Genomic DNA, 23,798 nt, shown 5'->3' with positions numbered 1-23,798 from the left:
GAAAAATGTGGCCCCAGGAAGCTGAGCCAACTCTCTGGCTCACTGGTGATGGGAGCAGGAGCATAAGTTCCAAGCCAGCCTCTTTTCCCCACTTTACCCCATCGGGGTTGGGGGAAGATGCCTGACTCGTGTTGTATCCACACCCACCCACCAGGGAGTGGAGACCCTCCTAACTCAGCCAGTGACTTTTTTTTTTTTTTTTATGATAGTCACGTACAGAGAGAGAGAAAGAGAGAGGCAGAGACACAGGCAGAGGGAGAAGCAGGCTCCATGCAGGGAGCCCGACGTGGGACTCGATCCCGGGTCTCCAGGATCACACCCTGGGCCAAAGGCAGGCGCCAAACCTCTGAGCCACCCAGGGATCCCAGTCCTGGACTTTTTATTTTTATTAATGTAAATGTGTTTTTGAAGTATAAATAGGCAGAAAGTACTCAAATCTCAGGTGACTAAGCTTGAGGGTTTTTACAAACTGAACACACCTGTACGCCAGAACTCAAAGAGCAGAGTAACACCTACACACACACACACACACACACACACACACACACACACACACACACACACACCCCCGTCCAGGAGCTTCCTCCTGCCCAGTAGCAACACCGCCCTAACTTCGTCATCCTGTTTTTGGAACTTTATAAGTGAAGTCACACAAACTATACTTTCCCTTCACTCAAAATTATGTTTGTGATTCATCCATGTGTTTGCCCGTAATTGTGGGTCCTTCCTTTTCATGGCTGATCGGTGTTTTACTATGCGAAGATACACAATTTATGTTTACCGTCCACTGTTGGTGGACAGAAGTGTTGTTTCCAGATTGGGGCTTTTACAAATAATACTTCTGTGAGCATTCGTGTACGTGCATGTGGCCCCCTTGTGTGCACCAGGAGTGAAGCCGCAGGCCAGGTTCAGCGGCAGGTTTCCGGGGGGCCTGTGCCAATTTGCACGCTCTCTGCATCAGGAGAGTTCCAGTAGCATCACATCCCTGTCTGCACTTGCTATTGTCTTGTTTCCATTTTGGCCGTTCTGGTGGGCATGTAGGACAGTCACATTATGACATTAATTTGCACTCCTCTGATGATTCATAAAATTAAACACTTTTTCATATACTTACTGGCCACTTGGATATCCACTTTTGGGAACAAGGATTCCTTTCTCAATTTTTGTTTTAGTTGGAAAACATCTCAGAAAATGGCTCCTGTGCTGAAAGATTCTGTGTTTCTCTTCCCACCTGGTCGATCATTTCTAAGCCTCAGCATCTGGCAGTTCTAAGAAGGGTTCCAAAGCCAAGGGGAGTCAGAAAAGAGGAGTCAGGGGTGGGCCCAGCCGACACTGGGCATCCCTGGAGCTTTGGAAATTCCACAGCTGCAGCGACGACTTGCTCTGTGCACCTTGGCATTGCTGTGCAGCTGTCAGTTTAAAGGGCCCTCCGAACCGAAGAGAGAGGATTTATATCACGCAGAGCAAAGACGTGCCCTGAACTCCAGCACCCGCACCCCTTTCTCACTTCCTTTAGAGTTGGGCTCTGGATTGATTTCTGTGACTGCAGAGGAATAATGATAAACAGTTCTTCCCTTCTCCCCAGCCCCTAATGGGGCAGGGAACACATGGGGAATTGGGTTTTAGCATTTGGGGGCACTGAGGACCTAATGTGTGCCTAGGGCTTTAAAATATTGAAGAAAGCTCTCCCGCTCTGGCAGTGATTATCAGCTCAAAATTTTCCTGACGCCAAGTGCAAGCCCATCTCCTCTCACTCAGAGAAGGAACTGTTGGTCTCCCAGCCAGACCGCACCTCGTTACCAGCCCTCCCCAGGCTCAGCCTCATAAAGGGCAACCGAACAAATGCCCGGATGGGAAGGGGATAGCTAGAAGTGGTGTACAGTGAACACCCACTACGTGCTGGTCACGGTGCTAAGTGTGTCACACTTTCTAGCTGTCACTGAATCCTCACCACAAGCCTCCTGATGATCAAAACCTGCCCTTTTCTCAGGGGACCTACAGGTGCGTGGGCAGCTAAGATGGAAATGCTGCCAGGTAAGATTAATTTATTCCAATTGCTTGACACATCTATAGAAGACATGCCCCGAAGCAGAACATCAGCTCGTTCTTTTAACAGGCAATTTCTGGGCCACCTGCCTGTGATGGGTGCAGACTGAGGGCTGTAGGTCCTAAGACAGGTAAGTCAGGGTCACGTCCTGTAAGAGGTCTGCAGTTTCCCTGTGACCATTCATTGTTAAGTGAACAGTGTTGAAAACCCCTGCCACATTTGTGTAAGCAGAGGGAGAGCCCACTTCCAGTCAGTACACCTTGTGTACGGTGCCCACCTGTGTTCCACCAACATGCCACAAGTGGGGACCAGCACCTTGTGGCACTCACCAGCTGTGTGTCCTTGGGTTCAGTTCCCTCCTCTTCAAAATGGGGATAATAGTAATAGTCATAATAATAATCCTACCCCGGAGGGCTGTTGTGATATGAGTTTGATACATACATGCATGTGAACAGCTGCAAATAAAGAGCTTAGGACAGCACCTGACCACATGCTAAGTCTTCTTCTTCTTCTTCTTTTTTTTTTTTTTTAGAGATTTTATTTGTTTGAGAGAGACAGAATGAGTACAAGCAGGGGAGGGATAAGCAGATTCCCTGGCTGAGTACAGAACCTGCTGCAGGACTCGATCCCAGGACCCTGGGATCATGACCTGAGCCGAAGTCAGACGCTTAACTGCCTGAGCCACCCAGGCGCCCCCATAAAAAGTCTTCAATATACATTAACTACAATGAGCCAGAAACGAACGTAACATTGTGTGTCAGCAGTACTCAAATTTATTTTATTTTTTTTTAATTAACGGGTTTTATTTATTTATTTATTTATTAGATTTTTATTTATTTATGATAGTCACACACAGAGAGAGAGAGAGAGAGAGAGAGGCAGCGACATAGGCAGAGGGAGAAGCAGGCTCCATGCACCGGGAGCCTGACGTGGGATTCGATCCCGGGTCTCCAGGATCGCGCCCTCGGCCAAAAGCAGGCGCTAAACCGCTGCGCCACCCAGGGATCCCAGTACTCAAATTTAAAAATATATAAATAAGTAAAAATTGAAAAGTAATTACAATTAGGCAGGAGGATTTGGGTTTGGGAGGGGGCTGCTCACAGAGGCATGCTTTGGGGAGCAGTGCAAAGCTTGAATCAGAACCAGGCCGGGGACAGGGAGAAAGAGAGCTGGGTACAGGGGTGTAGCTGGGGGAACCTCAAGAGGGGTGTCAAGTGTTGGCCTAGGCAAGGTGTGCGGCCATGTGCCTGGCGGTGAGTGATCTGCTCTCTAGGCCTATAAAACAGGATGCCCAGTCCTCCCTAAGCCTCATCCAAACTGTGAGGGTTTGTATGAGGGTCAAAGAGGATATGGAGGCGAGAGTGTCTAAAGCCACAATACTCCACACAGCCTCACCTCCAGAGAAGGAGAGCTGGATACGCTCTGGTACGTGACCTCCAGGCACCAGCCAAGCCCTGCTTTAGTTGTAATGGCTCTCCATATTAACCCTGAGCTCCAATAAATGAAAATCTCCATAAAACATACTCTTGACCACTTTCCCATTCCTTATGATATTATTCCTGTGACAACTCTCATGTTAGTATTTACTACCTATGGTTTGATTGCATCTTAGTACATTATAGAATGCTTTTATTTATTTTTTTTAAGATTTTATGTATTTATTCATGAGACACACACGCACACAGAGGCAGAGACACAGGCAGAGGCAGAGACACAGGCAGAGGGAGAAGCAGATTCCATGCAGGGAGCCCGACGTCGGACTCGATCCGGGGTCTCCAGGATCATGCCCTGGGCTGAAGGCGGGGCTAAACCCCTGAGCACCCTGGGCTGCCCTATAGAATGCTTTTAAACCCTCACTTGTTCTGTTACCAAAAAGTAAGTGTGAAGATGCAGCTTCAGGTTTCTAGGACATTCCTGTATTCTTGGGGAACATGTACAAGCCATATGAGATGTGTAACCACCACGATCTTCATTCTTGATCCAGCAGACCAGCACCCCTCCTCTCCCTCCAGGCCTCCCAGCCTGTCCTGTCCTATGCCTCTTTGCCTTCACCTGTTCTCTTGGCCTAGAACATGCCCTTCCCTAACATCACATCAAACTCCTATTCACCCTTCAAACCCTCATTCAATTATCCTCTCTTTGAAGCTTTTAACCAATCCTTCCACAGAAACTGCCCAGTTTCTGTCCCGTGTGCATTTAGGAATTATCATGTATATTATACCTTATTACAATGATTCACCAGTTAGAGAGAGAATACTTCAAGGGATGCCTCTGGTCTTGGCTTAGTTATCTCTGCATCTCATCTCGGGATCCAATCAGAAGGCCTGGAAGAGAGTAAGGGCTTAATAAACATGTCGACAGCAAAACTAAACCTGGTGCTACATCCAGAGATTCTATGGCTTATGGATTTTAATTCATAAATTTTTTCACAACTGGATAGTAGAAGAAAATGTATCCCTCTGCCGATCATCAAAAGATACTACAGGAGAAGTTTGAGGGTTCACAGGAATTTCAAACAGCCTCCCCAAGCCCAGCCAGCTTCTAAGAGAAAGCCCACTGCAGATCCCTTCCCAGGTCAGAGGCTTTCATTTTTATCTTGACCTGCAGCGAGAAGTATTTTTTCCACTGAGACATACTGAACACTTCCTTACATCAGAGACAAAGCTTTCACGGAGTGATACTCACCCGTGCTCTGTTCATTGCTCTCCATTTTCCCTTTCTTTCTTTCTTTCTTTCTTTCTTTCTTTCTTTCTTTCTTTCTTTCTTTCTTTCTTCTTTCTCTTTCTTTCTTTCTTTCCCTCTCTTTTTTTTCTTTCTTTTTTCCTTCCTTCCTTCCTTCCTTCCTTCCTTCCTTCCTTCCTTCCTTCCATTGCTGGTCACCATCCAATAAATTGATTTCATGATTCTTTAGCCTAACCAGTCTAAAAAAAACACTGCTTTAAGCCCCCAGCTAATATAACCAGAGGCTTCTTGGAGGAAGAGCCCCCCAGGCCCTGAAGGTCAGCTCAGAGGAGCAGGGGTGCCACCAGTGGGCAGAGGGTAGGCAGGGGCAAGTAGGTGTGGAGGGCACCAGCAAGACTAATCCACTCGCCCCTCTCGTTGCAGCCGAGCCCCTGCCGCTGATGGACCTGTGCCGGAGATCCATCCGCTTGGCCCTGGGCCGCCAGCGCCTACAGGACATCGGCGCCCTGCCCCTGCCTCAGTCTCTCAAAAACTATCTGCAGTACCAGTGAGGCTGCGGAGCAGCAGTGGGTACCCACAGCCAGCAGGGCCTGTCATTCGTGGTCACGCAGTACCTTCAGGAAGGAGCACCAGGACACACAGTTCTTTGAAAGGACCAGGACGCCTTTCCCAACCTGGAGAACGAAACATCTCTTGCCAACAGTATTTGCGGCCTTGGTAAGTCAGGCACCTCCTTGGTGGCCGTGATGAGCCCGGAGCCTGCGCCCAGCCGACATCCCGCCCGCCCACCGAGACCCAGCAGGCACCAGTATTGCTCAGAGAGCCTGTCTCCTTCTTGGAGAGAATGAATAGAACATCTGGGCAGGAGGCACTTCTATTGCGTGCCCTGGTGCAGACAGGGCCGGGGAAGCTGGCCGGCTCGGGGAGAAAATTGCCTCTGAATAATGAATGACGAAAGCAGCTTGATGCGGGTGCCCCCCCGGGCCCCCACCCCTCGACACTTTAGGACTCTGTGCCCCTTTGCAAGGCTATTCCCCAGGGATGCCCAACTGCAGCATTGGCAAGTGGACAACGCAGTGTTTGGACCCCTTGCAGCTTACCTCTCTGAACATTGTTTACTCTCCCCTTCAGCACCCTCTGTCCCCCCCGCTGACCCGCAGCTCTCGGGCTCCCCCAGGCAGCACCTCTATTCAGGGAAGCTGAGTCTAACTCACCCCAGGGACAGAGAGTATCCTTAGTAGTAGTAGTAGTAGTATCTTAAGTCACGCTGCATTGTAAAAGAGGAACGTGGTGAGGGCAGTACTTAGTCCAAAGGTGCTAAAGGGGGAATTTGGGGCACTGTGCCGCCCAAGTGGATGATGTCCTCAGGCTGGGGGGCCTTCCTGGGGTGCTGGGAGGGTCTCTAGGCAGCCGTCTGTTCTGGAGGTGCCTGGCTGCCGCAAAGCTTTATCGGAGCGAATTATTTTTTCACTTTAGGAGACATGTACAAGTTTGTTTCTGTTTCAAGTGTGTGTGTGATGTGCTGTTTATTTATCAGCTGGGGGCCCCAGGGGCAGCCCTGTAACCGGGAGGGTGGACGCGGGCGGCCCCTTCTCTGCCTGCCCTGAGCCTGGCCCCCTCCCGGGGACGCTGCTGCTGCTGCCGCTGCAGCCACCGTTGGGCATCTCTCGTGTGTTCCTGAAGCTCTCTGCCCAGACCCATTTTTAACTGGAAATTGCCACAGCAGTGGGATTCCAGAGCCCCAGACGGCACTGCCTCCCCCCACCTTAATGTGAATTTGACTGATGAATGAGGAGCGTTTCTAATAAAGTTTGTCGTTCAGTCCTCCGGCTGTTTATTAGATGCTGTGTGGGGAGGGCGGGCGGGTGTCTTGCATCAGCCTAGCTGGTGACCCCAGGCGCGCAGAAGGCGGGGATGCGGACCCCTCTCCAGGCCCTTCTCGCCTCTTCGGTCTTGTTGCCACGTGAGCCCAAACCCGGCTCATTTTACAAAGGCCTGCCCTGCCCTGGGTGAACGAATGTGCCTGGGTCCTGGCTCCGCACAAAGCTAGTCATGGTGGTGGAAACACAGGCTGACCTCCTGGTGCCAGGGTGAGGGTGCCCAAGGGGTGGCTCTGCAGGGGGCGTCCGCAGGGTGAACCCTATGGGATAACAATCTCAAACCAGACCCCAAGGTGGGGCCGGATGCAACTTTGGAAGCGCATGTCATCATCAAGGAGTAGTGCAAATTGCTGACGGGTGAGCGTGCAGCCTAGGCAGGCTTGGGGCTGCAAGCAAGTCGGGGTCAGGACTGGCACAGCAGGCACTCAGCCATACAGGCCACCAACATGCCCTTTGCCAACGTCTGAGGACCCAGGGCCAGGCAGATCTGTCCCTCCAAGGGAGTTTATAGATGTTACAGACCAATAAAGTGAGAGGGAGGGCCTGAAGTGGGTGTAGGAAGATAGGGCCTGAAGGGAAGGCTCCCTGGGGAAGGAGGCCCTCTTCCTTCCTCTCTGCTTTGGGAGCAAAGACAACCTTGGTAAGGACAGACCAAAAGCATCAGACTTGCCAAACCTACCACCAAGGACAGTGTTTTTTCCCTCTCTCTCATCTCGGGGCTGGAGGCTGGGCTCAGCTTCGGAGTCAGGAGGCCGGGGTTTGGGTCCCAGCCTTGTCCCTTATATGTTGTGACCTTGGGTGCATCACTTCCTTCTCTACACACCGTAGGGGCCGGAGCAGGTGGCCAGTGGATGAGGACCCCTCCGCTCCCAACTCGAGGGTCCGTTTCAGCACCAGCCTTCCTGTGTAAAGGCATCCGTCTTGTCCACACCTTGCTCATGCCATTTCCTTCACCCCAGCAATGTTCTCCCCATCCTCATGTTAGAACCTTCTCTGGGATTGGCTTAGATTGACCCTCCTCCAGGGAGCCACCCATCAACCTTTGCTCTGGGAGTCCACTCCTCACCTCCTGTCTTGAGGAGGCCTCTCCTGATGTCCAGGGCCCTCAACCAAGTGCTTGGGCTAGAGCCCCTCCCGTCCCCGTGGGCTGGGAGTCTTGGGATGCTAGAGCCTGGGCCTGTTGTTTCCAAACTGTGGTGGATGAGCCACATGGCCTCACCAAAGACCAGTGAGGTGGAGGTGAGTGTGGAAGTCCCCTCTTATAGCTGGGATGTCCATGGAACCTGCAGGGCAAGTCCTGGAGGGATGGGGAGGGATTCCTGCTGGAGCCAAGAACCTGGCCAGGGGGCCCCTGGGGCCTAGGCCCTTTTACTCCCCTCACCATTCCGCAGATACTGGCGGGCATTGTTGGGAGTCGGGGTGCACCCGCGCTGCTGGAGCAGGAAGGCAGGAATGTGACCCGGCCCTGATGGAGCTCACACTGTTAAGGGGAGACAGGGAACATGAAGCAAAGCCACGGAATGACATCAGAGGGAAGACGAGCCGGGCAGGGCTGGAGGACAGGGAGTGGAAGGCGCCCAGGGCTGACAGGGGTCAAGGAAAACCAGTACAGAGATGCAGAGTTGGGAAGAAGTGAGAGGAGCCATACATATAAAGTGGAGGGGTGGGGGGTCCCTGAGTCAGGGAACTTCCTGCTGTCCCATCCTCCTCGAGGTGGGAGCTCCTGTGCCCTGGTGAGCTGGGCTGAGGGGAAGAGCCTTCACTCTGCCTTGAGCTGCAGGTCAGTCCACCCTGGGGTGTGTATGGGTGGGGGGGGTGTCAGTCTTCCCGGCAGGCAGCCTGGGAACCTTACTACCACTCCCCAGAGCCAGTGCCCAGCATAACCCAGCCCCCAGCCTCCTCTCATCCTTGGCATGTTCTCTGGGGTTTGGTCTTTCTCTCCATGACCTGTTTCTGATGGAGGCACTTGCTGAGACAGGCCCACTAACTGCTTTCTAATTGTCTAAGAATAGAGCATGAGGGGGCCCCAGTCCCCCAGAGAGCCGAGCCCTGCTGAGGTCCCTGGTCCATGCTTTACCCCCATTTAACATTGCCACTTTCTGGACAAAAGCCATCCTCGCTGCCTGTCTCTGCCTCTCTCTGTGTGACTCTCATGAATAAATAAATAAAAATTTTTAATAATAAATAAAGAAAGAAAGAAATAAATAAAAGGAGAGGGGTGTATTCCCTCAAAAGTTACTTCCTTCTCACTGGAAATGCTTTGGATTTAATGCAGTATTACCCTTGACAGTAATTAGTATAGTGATTGCATCTGAGAAGGGAGAGGGTTCCGAAGGAGGAGGAGGAGGAAAAAGGAGAAGAGGAAGAAGAGAGAAGGAGGAGGAGGAGGAGGAAAAAGGAGAAGGGATAAAGAAGGCTGGGGGATTTGAAGGTTTTGAAGAATAAAGTATCCCATTGTCTCGGGAAAACACTTCCAGAGAACCGAGGTCCTCGAAGCACTCCCAGGAGTGCAACATCTGTTCAGGGATTTCCCATTCCGAGTGGCCTCCTATAAAGCAAGTGCGGATGCCCTTATGAGCCCAATTGCACACAGGGGAGAGGTTTCACGTTTCCATCTAAAAAAGCACATTTCTTCCCTGGGTAACGGTCATGTTACACAACAGCCCCTGGGACTGTCACATAGAGCCTAATAGGATATCACTGCCCACTAGTTACAGAAAAATCAGCTTTTTTTTTTTTTTTTCTTTTTGTAAACAGAGAAGAGAAGACAAGCCTTTTTCCTTATCTTGAAAAAAATATCTTGGCCAGTAAATCACTTCTCCTTTATCAGTGTGTGGGCAGTTCTACATTCCTCCCAAACTCCTCCAAGATTTTCAGATGAAGTTGCCAGGACTGGTTCTGAATTCTTAGAAATTTAAAACGGAGACTGAAAATAATCTCTTTTGGTGGAAATACAAACAAATAGTTCCAGATGGACCGGCAGGCATGATGTTGGGGCTGGAGTCACAGGGAATGGATGGGGATTGTATGGATGAAACAAAATAGGCAACAAGTTGAAAATTGTTGGAGCTGAGTAATGGGAACATGAGAGTTTATTATACTGTCCATTCTATTCTTAGTGTTTGAACTTATCCATAATAATAATATAAAGGAACCAGATTCTCTGCAGATGAATTGATTTGGAAGGATGAGCATTTACAGCTGGTCACACGGATTAATAATCAGGAAAGATTCTGACCATTGGAATCCACTTGCCACTTCTCATCCACATTTGAAAATGAATAAAACATTTCCTGATTTGCCCTCCAGGTCACTAATAATTTTCTATCATCAATGTGTCCTTCGTTAACTGGAGCCGAAGTTTGGAGTTGAATAGCTTGATCACTCAGATATATTTGGTTTGTATGTGCTTTTTTTAATCTGGATTCTTTCACTCGGCACAATTACTTAAAATGCATCCATAGTTTTATGGGTAGCAATAGTTCACTCCTTTTTCCTGCTGAGTAGCATTCCATTGGATAAATACATCACAACTATCCATTCACCATCGATGGACATTTGCATGGCCTCTGGACTGGGACGAATACAAATAAAGCTTCTGCTTCAGATCATTGCTACCTGGTGTACAGAAATACAACTGATTTTTGTATATAGATCTATATCCTGTAACATTGCTACACTCACTCTTTAGTTCCAGTGTCTTCTGTAAATTTCATTGAACTTTCTACATAATGGACCTTGCTGTCTGCAAATAAAGACCCCATTCTCGGGATCCCTGGATGGCTCAGCGGTTTAGCGCCTACCTTTGGCCCAGGGCGTGATCCTGCAGTCCCGGGATCGAGTCCCACGTCAGGCTCCCGACATGGAGCCTGCACTCTGCCTCTCTCTCTCTCTCTGTCTATCATAAATAAATAAATTTTTTTAAAAAATTAAAAAAAAAGACCCCATTCTCTACTTCTTAATTACTAATCTGGATGCCTTTTATTTATATCCTTTGACTTACTGCATAGGCTAGGCCCTCCAGTATAAGGTTGAATAGAAGCAGTGAGAATAGATATTTTTGTTTTGATACTTAAGGGCATAAGTATTCAGTTTTTCACTTTTAACTAAGATGTTAGCTAAAGGTTTTTCATAAATGTTCTTTAACACCTTGAAAACGTTCCCTCAAAAAGAATTGCTATATGCTGTGAGTTTTTATGTGGAGTGGATATTAGATTTTGTCAAACATTTTTGCACAAGTAGTGAGATAATTATATGGTTTTTCTTTTTTAGTTTATTAATATGGTTAATTGCATTGATCAGTTGACACATGTTAAACCAGCCTTGCATTCCTGGGATAAACTCACCAGTAATATATTCTTCCTTTTAAATTATTTTTGAGGGATGCCTGGGTGGCTCAGTGGTTGAGCATCTGCCTTCGACTCAGGGCAAGATCCTGGGGTCCTGGGATTGTGTCCTGCATCGGGCTCCTTGCATGGAGTCTGCTTCCCTTCCCTCTGCCTATGTCTCTGCGTCTCTTTCTCTCTGGGTCCCTCATGAATAAATAAATAAAATCTTTTAAAAAATAAATTATTTTTGATTTTGATTTACTAACATTAAAATTTTTGCTTTCATTTTGTGAGGGGTATAGTCTGTATCTTTTTTTTTCCCCCTTGTAATGTCTTTTCTCTAGTTTTGGTGTCAGGATAATAATGACCTCATAGAATGAGTTGGAAAGGATTCTTTCCTTTTCACTTTTCTAGAAAAATTTATATAGAATTGATTTTATTTCTTCCTTAAATGTCTCATAAAATTTATCAGTGAATTTGTCTATGCCTGGATTCTTTTTTGTGAGTAAAAAAGCAAGTCCAACTTTAAACATTATACTGCCTACAAGAAATATGTGTTGCCTTTTTTTTTTTTAAAGGAAGTTCATGTTCCATCTGTTCTTTATTCCCTTTTTCTTCTTTTTTCTGCCTTCTTTTGGGTGACTTGATTATTGTTTATGCTTCATCTTATCTCCCCTTTTTTTTGGCTTATAAACTATAGCTTTTGGTTTTGTTATGTTAGTGGTTGCTCTAAGGTTTACACATTTTTAACTTATGCTCTACCTCCAAGTGATATTTTACCAATGCTTATATTGCATGAGAACCTTGCAATCATATTCTTTCATTTCACCCAACCTAGGCTTTGTGTTTTTGTTATCATAGATTTTATTTATACACATATTATAAACCCCACAAACCATTGTGCTTTGTGGTTATTGTTGTTGTTGTTGTTGTTTAGATCATTATCTTTTCAATGAGATTTAAATAAGAAGAAAAAATCGTATATATTTACCATTTTAGTTGCCATTTACAGTTTTCTTCATAAAGATACATATCTGCATATCTGAATTAGGATTGCATATTTTCATACTGACCATCTGTTAGCAAATCCCATTTCTATCTTTCATTCTTTCTATTGTTTGTTACTTTGCAAGCATTGAACATCTTGAGGCTCCTTCCATCTGTGATGTGTCATGTCCCTCTCTGATTTCTATAAGAACACCATTTAATTCAAGTATGCTTTAGAATGTTTTAGAAAGATAGCCCATTCTCCCCTCTGTATGACAGAAAATGTGCCAGGAGCCTACTGCTGACAAAATTAATAAAGGGGGTGTAACAATTTGGTGCAAATGAATTGACATCTGAAGAGAAATTCAAAGGGATCATGGATGCCTGGGAAACTTCTGTTTCCTAAAGAGAGACCATTTCCATGATTTCTGCAGGAAAGAGAAAAATCCTAAGCCTGGGGAAAATTATAGAGAGATGTTTGGAACCTAGATCCTGACCAGATGGTAAGACAGGATACTACTCCCTCAGTGATTCGCTCATAGTAGACACTCAGTAAATATCCACATGCTTCTTTAATAGAGAAATCAAAAATTACTATTAGCCATCACACATTTGAGTTCATGTGTTCCTCTTCCCAGAAGTTTCAGAGTTTTAAATCTTATTGGTTGTTAGGAGATAGTCCACTTTGTTCCTGAGAGGAAATTGTCATTCTTTCTGGCCATCTAGCCCCTTTGAGCTGAGTTTTGGAGATCTTCCATTGTATGGGCCAGGGCCTCTTGACTAGAAGAGCTAGGGGGCCCTCTTTTCCAGCTTCCCTTGAAACAAGGAACCAGCCTGACCCCCACTCTTGTCAGTCAGCAGCCCCATACCAGACTGAAACTGAGTTCATGAAGCGAAGAAACAGGCCCCATGCAATCCACTCAGCAAGGGTAGCAGCAACAGGAGACTCAGCGACAGAGTGCAGGGCTCAGTGCCAGTGTTCCCATGGGGGGGTGGGGAGGGAGGCAGTTGCTGTCCATAGTGCCTATGCCTGTTCCCCAGTGTGATTCCTCTGACCATGAAGCTGACTTGTCTGGTTTTCCAGTTCACCTGGAAATTCTGTGAGCTATTTAATGTTTTCTAAGTTTTGGTCCTCTCTGTATGACCCATGGACCAGCAGCACAGGCATCACCTGGGAACTTATTAAAAATGCAGACTCTTGGGCCCTACCTCAGACCTACTGAGACAGTGTGTATTTTAACAAGATCCCCAGTGGCCTGGTTTTGGATTAAATTTATGAAGCACTAACAGATTTCTCAACTATCCATAGAAATTTTCCATCATTTGCAATAAAGAATCTGCTGATGAGAGGCATCTATGTGGCTCAGTCAGTTAAGCGTCTGCCTTCAGCTCAGGTCATGATCTCAGGGTCTGGGATCAAGCCCCACATTGGGCTCCCTGTTCAGTGGGGAGTCTGCTTCTCCCTTTCTGTCTGCCCCGCCCGCCATTCATGTACGCACTCTCTCTCTCTCTTTCTCATAAGTAAATAATCTTTTTTTTTTTTTTAAGAATCTGCTAAAAAAAATAAAAAATAAAAAAAAAAAAAAGAATCTGCTGATGGGGCACATTTCTGTGCCCCAGTATATTCATCCATATATCAGGGAGGTTGGACTCAATGCTTTCTGAGGCCTCTTCCCCTCTGACATCCTGTGGTCCTTGAGTTTTAGAAGTCCCCCACCATCCACTTAAGGGACTCACTCCTCTGGATTTGGCCCTGCCAATCCATTCACCTAAATCTCATTTTGTTACTTCCCCCTACCTACAGGATTAAGTACAAGCTATTTAAAATGACTTGTAGATAGTGTCACCATATGTTCTGATTTTCCCTGTCTAGTTGTGGTTTATTCCCATTATTCCTATTTGCTCTCAATGTGTTTTGTTTGGATCTAAGACTAGGTGAAGAGTTTTTAGACTTGACACCAAAAGCATGATCCATAAAAGGAAAAAAATAACAAACTGGATTTAAGCAAGATTTAAAACTTTGGCTCCATGAGAAACTCCGAAAAGAGGATAAAAAGACAAGCTACAGAGTGAGAGAACTATTTGCAAGTGGCATAGCAGCAAAGGACTAATATTTAGAATATATGAAGAACCCTTAAAACTCAACAGTTAAAAAAAACAACAATCTAGCTAGAAAATGGCAAAACATATACACAGACATTTTACTGAAGCAGGTATATAATTGGCAAGTAAGCACATGAGAAGATGTTCAACGTTATTGGCCATTAGGGAAGTACAAATTGAAACCTACCAGAGTGACTAAAATAAATATTAGGGACAACACCACTGTCGAGGATATGGAGCAAAGGGGACTCTTACGCACTGTTAATGGAATCATAAAATGGCCCAATCGCTATGGAGAAGAATAGGAGGTTCCTCAAAAAATTAAAAATAGAAGTACCATAGAATCCAGTAACTTCACTTCTTGACATATATTCAAAGCATTTGAAAACAAGTCATCAAAAAGATATCTGTACTCTCATGTTAATTGTAGCATTATTCACAATAGCCACAATATGGAAACAACCGAAATGTCCATTAATGGATGAATAGATAAAGAGGATGTGATATATGTATGTGTGTGTATTTGGAATATATATATTTATTATATATTATAATATATATATAAAAAATACTATTCAACCATAAGAAAAAGAGAAATCTTGCCATTTGCAACAAGATGGATGTACCTTGAAGACATTATGCTAGGTGAGAGAAGTCAGATAGAAAAGACAAATACTGCATGATATTCATTATATGTGGAATCTTAAAAAAAAAAAATGCAAAAATTTGAAAGAGCAGAGAGTGAAATGGTGGTTACCAGGGGCTGGGATTGGAGGAATTGACGAGGTGTCATGTAAGGGTACTTACTTGCAGCTAGTAGATAAATAAGTCCTGGAGATCTAATACACAGTATAGTGATTATAGACAATAACTCTATTATAAACCTTAAATTTGCTAAGGGACAAGATCTTAATTGTTCCCACCATTAGAAGAAATGATACTTATGTGACCTCATGAAGGTGTTAGCTAACACTACGATGGCAATCATGTTACAATGTAAATGGATCTGGACACCTGGGTGGCTCAGCGGTTGAGCATATGCCTTTGGCTCAGGGTGTGATCCCGGAGTCCTGGGATCGAGTCCCACGTCAGGCTCCCTGCATGGAGCCTGCTTCTCCCTCTGCCTGTGTCTCTGCCTCTCTCTCTCTCTCTCTCTCTCCCTCCCTGTCTCTCATGAGTAAATAAATAAAATCTTTTTAAAAAAAACAATATAAATGGATCATATCAATGTATTTTACACACTAGACTTCTACAATGTTATATGTCAATAAAACCTTTCTCATTAAAAAAAAAAAAAAAGGGCAACACCAAATACTGGTGAAGATGCAGAAGGACTAGATCACTCACATGACATTGGGAATGGAAAATAGTCCAGAGTTCCTTGAACTCTGGAAAACAGTTTAGGCAGTTTCTCAATACTAGGCATGCAATCTCCATAAGATTTGATACTTAGGCTCCTAGGTATATGTAATCCAGAGAAATAAAGACTCATGTTCACCTAAAAACCTGTACACAATTATTTATGGCAGTTATGGTCATAATAGTGCATCCCTGTGCAACTCCACTGGACAAGTACACCTGGAAATTTGTGTCTGGCTTCTCCTGGGCACTGCCCCATGAACCTTTCTCCTTTGCTGACTTTAATCTGTATCCTTTTCCTTTCATAAGAAAAAAGACCTGGAAACCATCAAGATGTTCTTTTTTTTTTTAAGATTTTATTTATTTATTCATAAGAGACACAGAGATTAAGGCAGAGACACAGGCAGAGGGAGAAGCAGGCTCCGTGTAGAGAGCCTGACATGGGACTCGATCCCGGGTCTCCAGGATCACGCCCTGGGCTGAAGACAGCGCTAAACTGCTGAGCCACCCGGGCTGCCCCAATCCAGATGTTCTTCAACGGGTGAATGGGTAAACAACCTGGCACACCCATACCATTGAATACTACTCAGCAGTAAATAAGAATGAACAGCTGAAACCTGTGACAACCTGGATGAATCACCAGAGAATGATGCTGAGTGCAAAAAGCCAATTCTAAAAGTCACACACTGTACGACTCTTGAAATGACAAAATTACAGAAATAGAGAACAAATTGATAGTTGTCAGAGGTGAAAGAGACTGTCGGTGGAAGGGAACCAGATGTAGCCATAAAGGACAGTATTGCAGATCCTTGTGGTGATGGGAACACTCTGAGCTTCACTGCCCCAGTCTATATCCTGTCTGCAATGTTGCACTACAGTTTTGCAAAACATTATCATTAGGAGAAACTGAGTAAAGGGTACACAGGACCTCCCTGGATTATCTCTTACGACTGCGTATAAATCTATAATTACCTCAAAATTAAAAATGTAATTTTTTAAGCATGTATTTTATTTTATTTTTTATTTTTGTTTTTTTTAATAATAAATTTTTTTTATTGGTGTTCAATTTGCCAACATACAGAATAACACCCAGTGCTCATCCCGTCAAGTGCCCCCCTCAATGTAAAACTGTAATTTTTAAAAAGCATCCCAATTGAAAGAATAGTATGGTCATCATACTATAGGGCCCGTCGTGATCTGACCTTTGTTTCATGTCCCCAGCATCATCTCCGGAACATTCAACTTGCACCTCCAGCCACACAGAGCTGCTTGTGTTTCCCGGGCCCCCCCAGCACGCCCCCACCTGCTCCTAGAGATCTCCTCTGCTCCCCCTGTGCCTCTGCTGGAAGCATGGATGCCTTCCAGACCCTGCTTCCATACAGACACCTCTGTCGTCCAGGGGTTATAACTATTATCTCAGGGCTGGCCTGAGACATGGTCTCAGAGAGGCTGACAAATAGAGGCTGCTTTGACAGTTTAACAGTATTTGTTGTACATGTAGTAGGTGGATGGCCTCTATGGGTATTTTTAATTTCCCCTCCAATGTTCTGTGGGCCTCAACCAAACCAGGACCGTGGTCCATTTTGTCAAGTGGGGACATCTGAGTTGACTGGTATCATATTTTCAATTTATTCCACTGACATCCTAGCATGGAGATGGAGTGGGCACTCTACAGATTGGTACCCGGGGCCCACGGGCCTGCCCTTCCCCGTGGCTCTGCTGGCTGCGGTGGTTTTCCTGCGAAGATCAGGAAAGTCCTCAATCAGGCACGGTTAGGTTAAACTTTCAGTCCCTCAAGGCACATGCCTGCCTTTGTCAATTTTGTGTATTCCTCTAGCACTTCTTAAACCTGTCTCCATTTCCAGCCTGGGCTTTCTCTCAAAGTGACGGGCTGCCTTTGGGGAAACAGGATGTCCTGCTTTGGGTTTTAAAGTCCCCCTGAGTGTCTAGACTTTGTCATAAGATCCAAGTCCTATTCTTCATCTCCTCCATGACTTCACACACTTCGTGAGTCTTTTTTTTTTTTTTTTTTTTTACTTCTTGAGTCTTTAAGGATGAAGGGGCACTTTCTTTTTTGTCTCTGTCACGGAAAAATCACTTTGCCGTGTGCCCTAGCCTCGGGATGCTCTTTCACTTTCTTTCACTTGCTGCAGAGGGGACCTTTCTTTCTGCGTGTCGCTGCTGGACGCACAGCATTTAACTACAATCGTTCACCCTTGAGGTTACCGCCCCACAACTCAGGCTCCTCTCCCATCTGATTTCTAAACTTTATTCACTGCAACCACTGAAATGGGTTTGCATGTGCTCCACGACCCTCGAGAAAAAGACACATGACTTCTCTTTTCCTAATTCAAGTTCAGTCTGAATCTCAGCCCCCACTTACCAGGGCAGTGAGATGTCCAATATAACCTAGTATTGGGGGTACTCTCTCTTCTCCAGGGTCACCCGAGAAGCCGGTGGAGCTTGCAGAGTCCTGAAAGCTTGAGAAAGCCATCTCTGGTCCTCAGGCCATCACAGTCTCCAATGAGATTCTCATTGCCCGTGTTATTTATCACCTACTTATTTGTTTATTTATATGAGAGAGAGAGAGAAAGAGAAAGAGAGAGAGAGAGAGCAGGGGAAGGCGCATAGGGAGAGAATATCCAAACAGACTCCTGCTCAGTGCAGAGCCCAATGCAAGGCTCAGTCTCGTGAACCATGAGATCAGGACCTGAGCGGAAACCAAAAGTCAGATGTTGAACTGACTTAGCCACCTGGGTTGCCCCTCCATGTTGCCCATTTTAAATGGGCGGTGTTACCTCCTCTCCAGCTTGGACACAGGGTTTGTTCACTGCTGTTCCCTGGAGCCATATCCCTTAGCGCCCAGTACCAGACATGGCATCCCTCAGAGGCCCTGCTATGAAGTGAGGTGTCATTCTCATCTTGCATGGACTCAACTTTTTCCCCCTCCATCCCCAGAAGTCACCCAAAGCCCCAGGCTCTAACCTCTATTTCTTCCCCTCAGGGAGAACCAACCTTAACCCCCTCCAAGTGGAGGAGCCGTCTTCTAGGTATCAGATGTAGCTGTCACTGTAGGTACACTGTCCCTAATCCCGAACTCACCTTTCTGGAGAAGCCAACAGAGTCTCCTTGCAGGCCCCGACGCTCTGCTTCAGGACTTCTCCAGCTGCAGGAGTATACCTGGCCCAAGGTGAAGTCCAGAAGCACCCAGAAGCTCATGCCCTTGGAGCAACTTCAACCAGTGATGAAGGCACTTGGTAGATAAATACACTAGCTCTGGGCCGCAAGGGTGGGACAGTACATGTCTGTTTCCCACAATCTCCCAGATGTCCAGGTAGGATGGAGCCCCGGGGCCCCTAGTGGTAACCTGCTCTTTAACACCTACCAAAGTAAATAACACCTACTTTGGCTCCCTTTCCCTCCACTCCCTTACTTGTGACTCATGGGATCACCTCCCAGATTGCTTGCAAATCCTTGTCTTGGAGTCTACTTCTGGGGACCACAGCTTAAGGCTCCTGGTAGCTTCTATTCTGGGCTCTAACACTCAAAAACTATCAACACCTCCAGAGGCAAAGGAGTCCAGACCCAGTTTGCCCTTATCTGTTAAGAGAAGCAAGAGAAGAGAGAAAAATGACTTCTTCCTTGAGAGAGTCTCCTATCGCAAGGAGAATATGAGAAATGAACACTGCAATATGTTTTCCTGCCACAGCACAATCACATAGTGAACACCGCCTGCATGTCCAGCCTGAGCCACGGCCATGGAGTTGGCGTGGATAAAGAAGAAAAATAAGAAGGTACTGATGACCCAGATCTCAGGAGAAGAAAATCAGCATTCAAGGAGTGGGAACGAGCAACTGGGGAGGACACCTGGGTGGCTCAGTGGTGGAGCATCTGCCTTTGGCTCAGGTCGTGATCCCGGGGTCTTGGCATTGAGTCCTGTGTTAGGTTTCCCACAGGGAGCCTGCTTCTCCCTCTGCCTATGTCTCTGCCTTCTTCTCTGTGTTTCTCATGAATACATAAATACAATCTTAAAAAAAAAAAAGAACAACTAGGGAGTACCTAGTTTGAGTCATGAGTCGTATGCTCACAGACACAAGTATTTATTGGGGAAATTAGAGCCCAGAGGAATGCAGTAACTTCCTCCAGCTGAAGGTCATGTGATCCAACCTTGGTGTGACTAGACCTTGGCCAACAGAGCCTACTGCCCTGTTATGGGGGGATCTAGGCCACTAGGAGAGGACGTTGGCAAGAGTAGGCTCCACGTTCGACAAGGCTTCTCTGCCTTGACTGAGCTTTCTAAAACCATGTACTCTAGCCCACCTACTCCTTCCTGGAGGGAGGGTGTGGTGTGGGGAAGATAAAATGAATGCTTATGAAATTAGTGAACAGCATTGTGGGGAACATCCGGTTCACCGCTCACCTGAGTGACCCAGGGGTTCCTAGGGGTCACACAGAGCAGAGAAAATTGGTGGACTCTGTATTTAAGTCAACAGGGTGAAAGTCACTGCAATTCAGGTCCCAAATGCCTCCCAGAGCCCTGATTGGTGACTGTCACCTATCCTGGCCTCCTCGCCTGTAACTTGTACTAGAGAGCCTGGCGTGGTTGGGAAGTCATTGCTGAGACAAAGCACAAGCTGTGTTTGTTTGCACGGTGGGCACCCTTCTCAAAGACACAGTCTGTTTGGGGCTCGGTTTCCCTGGCTTTCCTCTTCTAAAGGCCAAGAGCTTGCAAACACTGCAATGTGAACGATGCATTAAAATTTTATACACTAATATATATTTTACTGAACTTTTTAATAACCCAGAGAGAAATGGCCTTAAATAATTCAATATGGTGTTGGCCCCAAGCTGAACTATGCTACAAGTAACCATGTATAAAATATGACACTAATATTGCATACCTTAATATAATAAATGTTTATCTTGATAATAAGCCATTTGAATTCTAGTAATGTGGGAGTTACGGTTGCCATGGCATGGTCTTGTTAAGTTTTTAAATGAGACGTCAACAGCAACGGCCACGTAAATGCACGCGTTCACCTACTTGCTGTTTATAAATGAACCAACTGGACAGTGAATAGCTTATTCATCAATAAAAGTTTTAAATGCTATTTATGAAGCAATTGAATGACTGGAGGAAGTGTGTTGCCAGTAATGTATGTTCCTTCTCAGAGCCAGCTTTGAGATTTTACAGAAAGTCCGGCACGAGGACAGAGGTCACCCTCCCTGCCCAACAAGGAGGCCATTGTCAGGAGAAGGTGCCACTGGCACTTAGTAGGTGCTTGACAAATCCTTGTTGGACAAACTTTTAAATGGCTGCCTCAGGAAAAAGAATTTGAGAATCTGAGTGGTTTCCAAACCTGGCTGTGTATCAAAACCACCTGGACATTGCATTAAAAATACAGACTTAAAAGCCCCACCCAGACACAGAGTCAGAATCTCCAGATATACAGCCCATGACTCCCACCCCAAGTCTATGGTAAATTTGCCTTTCATTAAATCTCTACAAGATTTTTAGGCAGAGGATCTTAGAGTTGGAAGAACCCCTGGAGATGACCTAATTCAGCCCTCAGAATCACATAGCAAGTTTGTGGGAAAGCGAAGACCCAAATCCAGTCTTCTGGCTCCCATGCCAAAGCTCTGAAATTCTTTCCAATAGGCCTGGCCTCTAAACTGGAGCATGTTCCCACTAGTTGAATTAGAACTCTTTTAGCTACAACTGAAAGAAACCTAATGCAAACCAGTTTAACAAAAAATTACATGGCTTCAGGTATAGCTAGATCCAGGGACTTCACAGCCCATTGGGACTTGGCCTCTTTCCATTGTCTCAGCTCTGTTTTCCTTTGGTTTGGTTCATTCCCAGGCAGCTTTTCTCTCCTAGGTGGCCTCAGACCTTCTAGGCTGTCTCCCAGGAATTTAGCCATCCCGGCTGAAAGAGGTCTTCCCTGTCCCAGCAACGGCAGCCGAAGTGCCCAGGGAGATGCTCACTGGTTCACCGTGTGCCACAGGCTCACTCCCAGAGCAATCACCACGCTCAGAGGAATGTAACCTAAAGGATGATCCACCCTGCGAGAGAGAGCAGAGTCTGTAGAGGGTGAATGAGGGGGACGGTTCCCCCAAAGGGAAACTGAGACACTGGCACCAGAAGAGAATGGAGGCGGGGCAGGAAAAACAACAGGACAGCTGTCTCCCCACCAAGACTGTGCCGACAGGAAGCGAAGCCACGGGGAAACTCCGGCATCTCTCTGCAGCTCCTATTTTACTCACGAAGAGTGATTTCACACACCATGTTACATTAAAACAAGCCCAGAAGTAGAGTGCAAAATTCTCATGAATTTTTAAGATGAAACAGGTAATTTCAAAGAGCCTTTGAGCTTGTAGCAGGCGGCTCAGGCTCACCCCAGACTCCCAGGGGCCCCAGGCAGGAGCTCAGTGGACACGCTCACTGGTAGAGTCTGGGCAGCTTAAACACAGGTCTGGCCCTGAAATGATCTGCAGGTTTGAATTATTCATTATTTGTTCTCGTGATGGATCTAATATCTCCGCACCCCGGCTGTAACTCCTCGATGGCCATGCCTGTCCCTTTCCCCTCCTTGGCTGTGGAGAGCAGATCTTCCTTTGGGTAGAAGGACCTGAAAAGGCCCACTCCCACCTCTGGCCTCAAGTACTTTGCTGAAACTGGGTCCCACTGGAGGGCAGAGATGCCATAGTCCAGTTGCTTTGAGCCCAAGTGGGAGAGAGCTAGAGGCTGAAACAAGTTTAGCCTCGCCCCACCAGGCAGGCTATGTAGTGTGGCTCCTGAATCCTTTTCCCTAACTCTGGCAGTAGAGCTGGAGGCTACAAGTGTGAGGCCATCTGCTCATCCCACTGAGTGGCAGGCCCTGTTCCTGGACACTGGGTGTCAGAGATGAATATGATAGTGTCTTTGCTCTCAAGGCACCCCCACCCCCACCATCTGAGCAGAGAACAGGGCAGGTTCTTAACCACCAGGATGATCATGTATGGTTGTGCAGGTTGAGCACTGCGCAAAGGCACCTGAGGGGTGAGAGAGGCTGAAGCCCAGTCAGCACTCTGCTTGCTTATCTGTGACCCCTGGCACAGGGCTGTGTCTTCCCAGAGGAGGAAGCACAAAACCAATAGGTGCACTCGTGGCAACCAGGAGGGGTACCATGTTCCCAAGACCTGAGTCAGACCTGCAGAGGAGGCTGGGAAACAGGATTGGGGGGTGAGGGGGGTCTGAAGTGCTAGCCCCAAAACAGGATCTCCAAATCCAGCTGCAGAGAGAGGAGAGAGCAACTGTGTGTCAGAGAAGAAACTAAAAGCCTTGGTCAGAAAGAACCTGGAAGGCAAGAGAGACAAGGGGACGTCGGAGGGAGCCGGTGATGGAGCAAGGCCTGGAGCACTGTGTCTGGGGGGGCGGGTAAGCTCACAATCTCTCTCTGACCTGTGCCCTGGCCTTCACCTGCCCTGCTGCCCTGCTCCCCAGCTCTGTGTTGTGGGACCCCCAGGCCCCTTGCCCTCTGGCTGCTGGATGGTGTGGTCCTGGCAGCAGGCCACAGGCCACTCGGTCACCTAGATTACTCTTCTCCACTGGCTGAACTTCTTCAGAACTCAACCCAGGGGTGGCCTCCTCTAGGGAAGCACTTCCTTTTGCACAGAGGGGATTGTACACCTCTCCGCTGCCTCCCACGGCCCCGTGCTACCCTGGAGTCACAGACGTGCTGTACTGTGGTAACTCAGCCCAGAAAGTCCAGTTTCCTCCTAGGGCTCTGAACTCTCAGAGCGCAGTGTGGGCTCCCTGGTTCCACATCCCCACGTCTGGGTACTGGCCTCACAGGGAGGCTCATCGTTTGTAAAAGGATTTGCATACCTTCTCATTGACTGATCAACGCTCCCCATGTGGCAGAAAGCGTCATTATCATTCTCATTCCACAGATGAGGCTAAGTGACTTGCCCAAAGTCGCCCTCTTAAACAGTGGTTCTCGAATCCACATCCCCTCCCGCCCTGTCCTCAGCTCTTTCCAGCTCCAGCTCCTGGACAGCTTCTCCTGCTGAAATGTTTTTCTAAGACCTTCTAGGATAAGCACAAGATATCCCAGATGGACAACATCACTGTTAACTCAGTCTTGGGACCGAAGAGTTTTCTGGAGTCAGATTGCCTGGCTTCAAATCCCAGGTCAGCCCCAGTAACCTTAGGCAAGTTGCTCGATCTCTCTGAACTTAGCTTCTTCATCTGTAAAATGGGTTTGATAGGGTCTCTACCTTGTCAAGTTGTGTGAAAGTTAATAAGATCAGACATGCAAAGTCAGCACACAGCCTGGATCACAGGAAGGATTTTTTTTTAATACCAGCTGGTAGTAATAGGCTCAGTTAATTTATCCGATGGTGTATTCTAACTTGATGCTTCTCAAT

General features: G+C 46.8%; 1 protein-coding gene across 3 annotated transcripts in view; it reads left to right on the top strand.

Annotated features, from left to right (window-relative positions):
* The window catches only part of SPSB4 (splA/ryanodine receptor domain and SOCS box containing 4), an 80,281-nt gene extending 73,729 nt beyond the window's left edge, over window positions 1-6,552 (top strand). For all 3 annotated transcript variants that reach the window (XM_077864931.1, XM_077864932.1, XM_077864934.1), the window contains one exon: window positions 5,153-6,552. In XM_077864931.1, coding sequence (XP_077721057.1) covers window positions 5,153-5,280 — 128 coding nt within the window. In that variant the 3' untranslated portion in view covers window positions 5,281-6,552. The remainder of the gene's footprint in view (window positions 1-5,152) is intronic.
* Window positions 6,553-23,798: the final 17,246 nt, after the last annotated feature.

Source organism: Canis aureus, chromosome 22, assembly GCF_053574225.1.
Source record: "Canis aureus isolate CA01 chromosome 22, VMU_Caureus_v.1.0, whole genome shotgun sequence".
NCBI classification, from domain to species: Eukaryota; Metazoa; Chordata; class Mammalia; order Carnivora; family Canidae; genus Canis; species Canis aureus.
The sequence above is the reverse complement of the archived record's forward strand: the minus strand, read 5'-3'. Positions and strand labels throughout refer to the sequence as shown.